The sequence below is a fragment of the Endocarpon pusillum genome (genome assembly GCF_000464535.1).
Source record: "Endocarpon pusillum Z07020 unplaced genomic scaffold scaffold2776, whole genome shotgun sequence".
In the NCBI taxonomy this organism is placed as follows: Eukaryota; Fungi; Ascomycota; class Eurotiomycetes; order Verrucariales; family Verrucariaceae; genus Endocarpon; species Endocarpon pusillum.
The window spans coordinates 110,361-119,766 of record NW_006916237.1 but is presented as its reverse complement, the minus strand read 5'-3'; the positions used below and the strand labels follow the sequence as shown (position 1 = coordinate 119,766).

The following is a 9,406-nucleotide window of genomic DNA, read 5'->3' as shown; positions in this document are numbered from 1 at the left end:
ACATAGTCGCATGCGGCGCGGCATTGTTGGCTGGCGGCTCTGTGTTGATCCGGACAAAAGATAAAGACCGTTCGTGTTGGAGTGAAAGTCATTCGGGGAAATACGAGACGGTTATCATTTACTGCGTAGTAGCTAGTTGCTAGTTACTAGTTCCGAGGAGGAGTGGAGACTTGATGAGTATTAATTATATTTTTCCCACCTGCCCAAACTCTCATTGGCGGGAAATTGGCGAATCATATATTTCCCGTTACAGGGACCACACCCCTATGCAGCCACCTCGGGGTGGAGCACTGCCGATAACGACCCTTTCCCCCTCTTTCCAATCATTAGCGTTCCAGCCGAGGAACATCTATTGAGCACGATCCTGAACCAAATTGACCGCAATGTGCAATGTGCACAAGACGGCACGATGAGTAAAGGGCTGTATGGGTGCCCAAATCTGCACCTGCCTCACCGAGGACGTCCGCTTACGAGAGGCTAAGCATCCAGCTTTCAGGCATAGCTAGTGCTTAGAAGAGGTGCGAATAGGAACCTGGTCTAACATTTGCAATTCCCCCAACCTTTCGCCAAGTTCTCCACAAAGACCGATCGAAGAGGCATGGGCCTATGCCTTATATAGCCGCCCGAGGCACCCACTCACAACCGCCAGATTTGTGCTCCAAGGTACTGTTGGCTCAACGAGATGGGTCCGTCTATCATGTCGTACCTGGCAGATGATGATCGGAAATGACGCAGGGAGCGGGACCACAGCAGCTCTAGGCTTACTACTCTCGATGGTACTGATTGACGCGTCATACCTGAAATAACCGCTGTGAAACGTACTGTCAGGACCGGTACGGCCATGGTACGGCCATGGTATGGCCATGGTACGGGCTGCTCCGGCGCGAAATGAGCGGATGATGCCATTTCTGCCGTATGAAGTGGACCATGGAATTGCCATCCCACTCCCAGCTAAGTGCAAAGTCACAAGTCAGCCTAAAATTGAACTGATGACCGGTTTCGCAACGAAACAGGCTCGGTATGACCAGCATTATCTTTGGCTGACAGCTATCACGCACTCGGCCTCTACGCTAGATGATGCTTTTGCTGCCCTATTGCTTCGACTATCTGCGGCAGAGGCAAAAGCTCTAAAATTACTACGTACTCTCGATCCGCACTCGAAGGCAGCTCCGTAGTCTTTTGGCTTTTCTAGGAGCTCTTCAACACTGAGGCAAGCTTCCCCTTTCGGGCGGATCGACAGCTGTTAAATCCGAAAAATGCTCCTCTGGCGACTTTGAGCTTCATTTCACACTGGATTGATGCTAGATGCCCAACCCGCCAATCAGGGCCTCCCTCATGAAGATCCATGGAGAGTGGCTTTAACGATAGTGGTGCTTTAGCTTTTACGGGCTAACCTTGTCCTCCACCTACCCCTTGGCCTCTAACGACCCTGACGATTGTTCGTTTGACTACCAGCTAGAGCGACCTGTTGAAGCTTGGTCTCGGAGTCTAAGTCGAGCCTAACTGTTGTGGTATTTTTTGCTGCAAACCTGGACTCTCTCGCGCCTACCCGCCCGAACCTATCCCACCCGTGCAGCGTCCAGACCACTAAAATCCTGCATGCACTCTCGGTAGCAGCAGCTGGTAGTACATCAAGCTCCTCCTCCGCATTATCGTCTGCAGATCCGCATATTCCTCCAGATTACTACACCTGCACGCATGCGGCGGTTCTTCACACCCTGCAGCTTGGGAGTCCGTTGTGCACGTCTCAGCTCGCCCATAATATGCAGCCCTTTGTCACGACGCTCTTTTAGTAACGGCACCTCAATTCGCCTTGCTGGGTAATGTGTCGGGGGGCGAATTCATGCGCCTTCGCCACCACACCCTCGTTCATTCATTGTCGGAGGGGATAGATCTTGGTAGCATCTCGTCACACAGCACATGGCCGTTTGCTTGCTCAGCATGGAATCTGAACAACATCATTCTCCCGACACTGAACATGGAGAATTCCAATGGATGTCAATGGCAGGATACCCGCCAAATGGACCCCAGAATACCTCACCAGTTATGCCTGAATATAATCCCTACACATATGGATCATCAGCTGTCATGCCTGTCGAGCCAGCTCCGTTCTATGGCATGGCAAGACCGCCGCCTTACAGTTCGCATCAGCAACTGCAACCGCTGCATCCATTGATCGTGCCACCTCAATGGCCGAGCATGTTAACATCACAATCCAACTACTCCACCCCGTCTATACCAAGCGCGTCAACGACAACGCCTTCATCCGCCGTTTCATCGACTTCTCAACCACTCCAAATTCGGCAGACTACCACCGGAGGCAATACCCCTCGCCGAACTCTGACTGACGAAGATCGACGGCGAATGTGTCAGTATGCTGAAGATAATCCCGGTGTCAAGCAAACCGATATTGGATGTGAGTTTTAGCATTCTTATTGTGGTGTTGGTATCGCTGACAATGCATAGTGAAGTTTGGCGTTGAGCGAAGGTTGGGCTTCGTTTTCAGACTCGCCTCGTCTTCCTGCTAACTTTCCCCACAGTACAGTTTCCAAGGTTTTACGACAGAAGGAGAAGTATCTCTTCCCTCATGATGGAAGTCAATCACCAGTGAAGAAGTCCAAAGGCAAATTTCCCGACATCGAACGAGCCCTTGCCAATTGGGCCAGGAATGAATCTAAAAGATATGCTTTGACTGATTCCATGATCCGAGAGAAGGCCAGATTTTTCGCCGCCACTGTAGGCAACAATGAAAGTCAATCGAAGCTCAATAGCACTAGTTGGCTGGAGAGATTCAAGCAGAAGAACAATCTTGGTGGAAGGAGATTGAAGAAGTCTCCAACTGAATCACGCCCTAATTTTCCCGAGGACGGTATAACTATTGTCGATTCGAGCACCACCTCTACGTCTCACACTTCAGTCGAGATGTCACCCATGTCACCTGAAGACATCTCACCTACCACCACTGATTCCAGTCACGGTACGGCAAGGAATGGGTTGCCTGATGGCTTCTTTGACTTTGCTGGAACAGGATACCGACACACCCATTCGCAGAGTACCGCATCACTCAACACCGGATACTCCGGCATGTCGATCGCTCCTTTACTCGTGTCAAACCCAACTTCGCCGCAGGTGACCGACGCCGCCGTCAGTCCATTTAGTCCTGATGGAGGCGCTCGACTGCCTCCTCTAGAGAGTAACTTCAGTCGCCCTCGAAGTCAGACCGTTCCGAATCTGAATCTTGAACCAGATGTAATGCACAAAACAGACGCGTCTGATGAGATTACACCCAAAATTTCTGATCCGTCAACCATGTCGAACATGCTTGAGTCACCCCGTGAGGAGAAGCCAATATTTACCAATCCATTCGATGCAATGAAGCGAACGAACAGTTTTCCGGGTCCACAGAACAACAGAGATACGTCCATGCAACCGCCGCCAGTCCCCAAATCAGAAACAGCTTCCCCAATTGCCTCTCCTGTAGTTTCACCAACCCAACAGGAGGCGAGACGAGCGCTGGAGGTGGTCATGACTTTTTTCCAAAGCCAACCGATGGGTGTCGTCGAACCCAACGAGTACATGACCATGGGAAAGTTGATGCAAAAACTCGAGCTTGCACAAAGCCCGGACGGAACCCCATCTTTACCTGGAGGGTTGCATCGTATTGATGAAGAGGAAGGTTTACGTGTCACGAAGAAGAGGAGTATTCGCTCTCTGTGACCTGACCCACCTCCCAGCCATGACATATTTCGATTCTTCACCACTCCTTTCTGCAGACTTTGTACATGTTTCAACTCTTTGCATCAACATCTTTCGGCAATCGCTTTAATGTCAGCACAACTGATTTTCGATTCGGTTCTAAAGGCCTATGCAAGCAAGAATTAGGTCTCGAACCCAAAACCGAGCGTTCGCCGCGGCAAACACGGAGCGGACTGAACGCTCAATCTTACACCAATCGAGCGCGAGCTCTTTAAGAAACCGTTACTAGACATACCCAAGCCCCACGGCTTTGAGCGAATTCCCTTTTCTGATCCGAGTTCTGTCCACTTGGAAAAATCTTTTATCTCCCCAACTTTTTGGCCTGTTCAGTCGCCAGCACCATGCAGTCAAAACAAAAACATCTACTCGGCTACAATCGGATCAATAACTAGTTTTTCCTTCAAGTATCATGGGAGGGGCATTTGAGCGCGTGTGCCACGTATGCATGTATCTATGGCTTTCTTTGGGCTATTGCTCGATCAGTATATTTTATCTAAGTCTGTGATTGCACGTTATTAACTCCTCCGCACGCTTCGGCCAGGGGATGATCTGACATGTCTTGCTAAGTATTGCGATGATATCTACATGTCATGTGTGTGTCTGCTTGCAGCAACAGCTACAATCATATTCTCACACTCATTCACACAATGCGAATTTCAGGACTCCAAGTCTCGGGCAACAGATGGCCCCCAAAGTATTTAGTGCTCCGCTATGGATGAAAGTTATGACATATCTTGATCTCTACATTTCTCTCAGCGAATCCAGGGCCTCGAGCCAAGGGCCTCGAGCCAACAGTAACACGCGGGCTTCCAAGTCTTCCTTCAATCAACAGCACTTTGATCAGAGCTGCGCCACATCCTTCCAGGCCTCTTCCCAACGCCAGAAAATACTAGTGACCGGCTTCACCTCATCTGTGTGCTCATCATCGTTGAGGGAAGAATTGACAAACTCACACAAGCTTACTAACAGACCCCTTCGACCTTTGGAAGGAAAGGTCTGTTTGTTAAAATTCACAGCTCATGTACAAAATCCCACCGCACCTCCAGTGGGAACAGGTACAGTTGACATCACCGGCCAAGCAAGCATGTGCTGTAACCGACGTTCCGTAGTGTAGCTGGGGGCAGCCGGAAGCCAGAAGGCAAAGGCAGAAGGCAAGAAGTTGGATTAATCAATCGCACCCCTGAATCACGTGAGAAAATTTATAACAGAATTTACCTGAGTAGGCTGAAGGGAGAGAGGGAGAGAGAGAGCGCAGTTCATTCCTTTCAATCTCATCTGCCCTTATACACCCCTATTCACACACTCTCTCTCAACCTGTCTCCATCTCCATCCCCAAAGTCTTAACCCACCCATAAGCCGCTTAACCTCCCTTCCCACCAAACCTCCAAACCCACAACACAGCAGCAGCTATAGCCATGCCAGCTCAGAACATCCACCATCCATCATCATCATCCAGCAGAAAAGGAAACGAAAAAAGAAGAAAGGGTTCGTGAAAAGCGAAAGTTCAAAAAGATCCTCAAAGAACAAACTAAGTGGGAAAAAAGAGATTTTCCTTCCCATCCATCTGAAAGCTGGAGTCTGGAACTGGAAAGTTAGGCTGAGGAGCTGGGTCGAATGGGGGGGAAGAGATAAGCTAAGCTATGTGGAGAGCGTGGGCACGAGCACGAGCACGGGCACGAGCACGGGCTTCAGTATCAGAATCAGAACGAGAACGAGGATGAGAATGAGAATGAGAGTTAGAGTTAGCAGCGAAGACAAAACCCACTCGGGAAAAGCCATGTTAGGTATGGCTTTCCACTCTCAAACTATGGGCTTCTTTCAGGAGAGAAAGACAAGTGTTCTTTCCAATCCACGGCTACCGGCTCCCATGGGCGATTCGAAGCAGAGTCACAAGACCCCCCAATTCCTTCTTCCTTTCAAGACCAAACCCGTCCTCCCTTTTTCATTCATTCGCCACCACCCAACCCCCGACCCAGACCCATTTCTCTCCCAATCAGAACCTTTCCACGCCTCTCTCCCTCAGCAGCTCCCCAGGTCCCCTCTCCGCCATCTCCGGGACCAAACGGGCCAACACCAATTCCAGCAGATTATAAACAAGGTGTTTATTCATGTACGCGTTCCCAAAAACATCCAGCATCTCTTCTAGCTGAGCAATCATCTCCTCCTGCTCCAATTCCGAGTCCGAATCGTATTCTCCACCTCCATTCTGCTTCTCAGCCCTGTTGTTGTTAGTGTGATTGCTCGCGAAGTACACCCGCGCTACAGGCTTGGGGATGAGGCTGAGCACAGATTCAGCGGCGCGTCGACGGATCTTGAGGCCTTCTTCTGCGCTTGGAGGGGGAGGGGCGGGGGGGCCGCGGGTATTGAAGGGGAACAGGGCGGTGCGGAGGTTGAGGAGAAGGGTTGGAAGGAGGGTTGGCCAGGGGGTGATGTGAGTGGTCAGCGTGTTGTGGAGGAACCTAGTTGTTTGTTATTGTTAGCAAGGCATCTCAAAAGACTCCTTCGTTATGTCTTTGGTAAGTCAACAAGCGATTCATGTTACAGCGACAAAAGGACGGGAAGACAGTGATAGGCTGGCCCTGAAGCGAGTGAAGCGAGTTAACAGCGCCGAGGATGTTGCTGTTTTGTAGCCCGCATAGCAGTCTAGTAGCACCTCGTCGACGCGGGATGAGTGATGAAGCAGAGCTCGAATCAAGCTATGCAGTCCAGCAAGCGAGCATCAAGAGCCTATCTTTGCATGCAGCCAGCGACTTGTGGAGGTCCGGAATGTAGTGCGCTAGATTAATGACCATCCACGGACGTCGTTCCAATTAACTCTAAGGCAGATCCAGGCCAAAGAATTCCCGAGTGGACATGATAGTTCAAGGGCTGCTTCTGCATTCGTGTATGTGAAACTCTCTCGCTTCGCAGACATGTCCATTTCAGTCTATATGGCACTTGCTCGTCAATACTATCTCAGAGACCGCCCCAGAGGTTACAGGCTCGAGCCTCGAGGCCGAGCTTCGTGATCGGAACAGACAATCAGTCCGAAAATGTGGTCGGATGGTAATCCACCAATGACAAGGAGCAAAATAGCAATTCAAGGAAATTCGGACGAGGGATTTTTATGATTGGCTCAGACCACAAAATCCTCAAGCAGACCGGTTGTTTTGACAAGCGAGGACGATTTGCCGAGACGTGACAGACTAACAAGCCAAACAATAGCTCTGGCGTTTGATGCTATTTGCGATGGAGAGGGAGAAGAGATCGTCCAAGCATGATTGGACAGAAGATCTGTTGATGTGATCGGAAACGGAAAATCACAGGGGCCGATCCATCAGCCGGGACTGCTCATCGAGATTGAAACTCGCTACCGGAGATCGATGACAGGTGCATGTTTCAGCGAGAGAATGGTTGTCGGCGAGAAGTAGGGTAGGGTGACAGTGCTTGAAGAACCTGGCGAAGAGTCCAAGGATTGCCGAGGTGGACAGAGTTCATGCGGAGCTCTCAGTTTCCGATGCAACGTGATCGATGGCCTGAGAATGGACGCTGTGGCACTGAAGCTAGGATGAAGAGCCAAATTGTTGTTTGATAGATTTTGTTTGGACAGTGGCCAGCGAATGAGTGGAAATACCCATACCAAACCATTACCATAGTGTCATGTATTGGTATCGTCACAGACATCATTGGCCTTGACCCACTCTTAGTTGGAGATTCGTGTGCACTTTCGTAGTCTGCTAGGTGCTAACTAGGTATCACGAGGGTTTTGTTGAATGTAGCACTTCCGCGCTTGGATTGGACGCCAGGATATGCATGACACGTCAGGTGACCCAGAGCTCCTGCGGGTTAAAACAGTTCGGTATAGCTGATGGTCCGGATCCAGGGTTTGGAGCCAGTCAAGGGTAAAAACCAGACAAGATCGAGCACCGAATAGGAATGGACGCGCAATAGGGAAGTAGGCAGCAGGAAGATTCTAACTTTACCTTTCGAGAAGACCATCAGCCGCCCCTAGCCGCCCAGACCCTGTCAGAAGGCCGTATTTGCACAAGGACAGCAAGCCCGTAAGCCAAGGCATGTGCGTCGACAAGTCGAGCAAAGTGGAGCAGAGAGCGAAGAAGCGATAGTCGAGGATAGGCCGCTGTGGTGGAGATGGTACGGTTGACCATGACTTCGATAGCGTCGCAGGACTGCTGCCGGTGTTGGCGATTGGGGAAGGGGTACTTGACTGTAACGAATGTCCTCGTGACGATAGTGATCGTGCCCGATTTAGACCAACAGCAACAAAGCGGATAACGAGGAAGAACAGATAGGCAAATTGTAGGACTCGCCAAAACAACGCCAATATTAGCGATTGGTCGTTGGTGGACAAATGGGGTCGTAAGTCGCCGTCTTTTGGAGATAATAGGCCAAATTTTTCGAGACGGCTTCTAGAGTTCTGCGCAGCCTCCTCGCCTTTTGTTTTTGGCTCGATGCGGGACTTGATCACTGCCACGACCTTGATGCATGTCTCGTGCAAGAACCAGCCTTCACAAGCCTTGTCGCCTATGCCTTGTCCAAGAATGAGGTCAGCAACGATGTCGGAAACGAGGGTACGGAGGCAAGCATTCTGTAGATCTTCCGTAGGCAACAAGACGGCCAATGCACCTTGCACGAGCAGCTGGCGGTAGACAGTCTCGTTCTGGGCTTGGACATGACATGATTCGATCTGGTCGGAGTTCGGGAATGGTGACAAGGCAGGATGCGGGTTGAGGGAGTGGTAGATCTCCACCGGTGCAGAGTGATAGGCGGAGGGCGATATGGTCTGATGAGCAGTCCTGTATGCTTTGGGGCTATCAGTTGACGCTCTTTCGACACCTACCATGATTTGCCAGATCCGGTTGATCCCTTACCGAGTATATGAGCTTCTACCAACGCTGGTATCTCGTCAAAGATCAACTCTTCAAGATCGATCCGCCGCAGTCTTTGTTCCACCGCTCGGCTGCAATGGGCAATGACTTGGACGACCTCTTCAATAAAGACATGATCAGGAGTGATCTTGGAGTACCAGACCTGGACAAAGTCCTTGACCACAATGGCAATGATGGCGTACAGTTGTAAGTCTATCTCGTTGCTACTGGTCAGGGGAGGTAGTATATCCTCAAGGGATCTTGGTGAACTAGTTTGATCGATGCCAGTCTGAGACCCAAGTACTCGTCGAATCAAGGCGGTTGTGGCCTTGTCGGAGGTGTATTCCAAGCTGTGCGCATTCTGTCGCGTCCTTGTCGGATGGACCTGCGAGGGAGATGCTGATGTGTTAGGAGTAGGGTTAGTCTTCGCGACAGCCGATAGCGTAGTGCTTTTTGCGGTGAAGGAGGCTTTGGAAGGAGGTTGCAGAGGAGGAGAGAGAGGCGGATGCGCTGTCATGGCAGGACTCGGACTACATCTCTGTTGTATCCTGCTGGTCTTTTCACCATCCACAGCTCACATGAACGCCTCTGAATTGCACTGCTGCACGTAGAAAACGTGGTGGGCCATGACTGGCTCCCTCACGCATTGGCGATGCCCAAAATCTGCGTCTTTGGAGGCTACTGTAGCCTAGTAGATTAAGCATCCGTTACCCGCAATACCCCAATTAGTAGTAGGATATCACGCCTCCAACACTCCTAATTTGGTAGTTAGTTAATCCGAGGAA

The 9,406-nt window shown here is 50.6% G+C and overlaps 2 protein-coding genes across 2 annotated transcripts; one reads left to right on the top strand and one right to left on the bottom strand.

Moving 5' to 3' along the window:
• Positions 1 to 1,941: 1,941 nt before the first annotated feature.
• On the top strand, positions 1,942 to 3,717 carry EPUS_04985 (uncharacterized protein; the record flags this gene model as incomplete). Its single annotated transcript, XM_007804103.1, has 3 exons — positions 1,942 to 2,416; positions 2,467 to 2,488; positions 2,541 to 3,717. 3 exons carry the CDS (start codon positions 1,942 to 1,944, stop codon positions 3,715 to 3,717), a joined length of 1,674 nt encoding a protein of 557 aa, XP_007802294.1.
• A 2,032-nt stretch (positions 3,718 to 5,749) lies between these two features.
• On the bottom strand, positions 5,750 to 9,138 carry EPUS_04984 (uncharacterized protein; the record flags this gene model as incomplete). Its single annotated transcript, XM_007804102.1, has 3 exons — positions 5,750 to 6,215; positions 7,719 to 8,549; positions 8,594 to 9,138. The coding sequence occupies 3 exons, from the start codon at positions 9,136 to 9,138 to the stop codon at positions 5,750 to 5,752; spliced, it is 1,842 nt and encodes a 613-aa protein (XP_007802293.1).
• Positions 9,139 to 9,406: the final 268 nt, after the last annotated feature.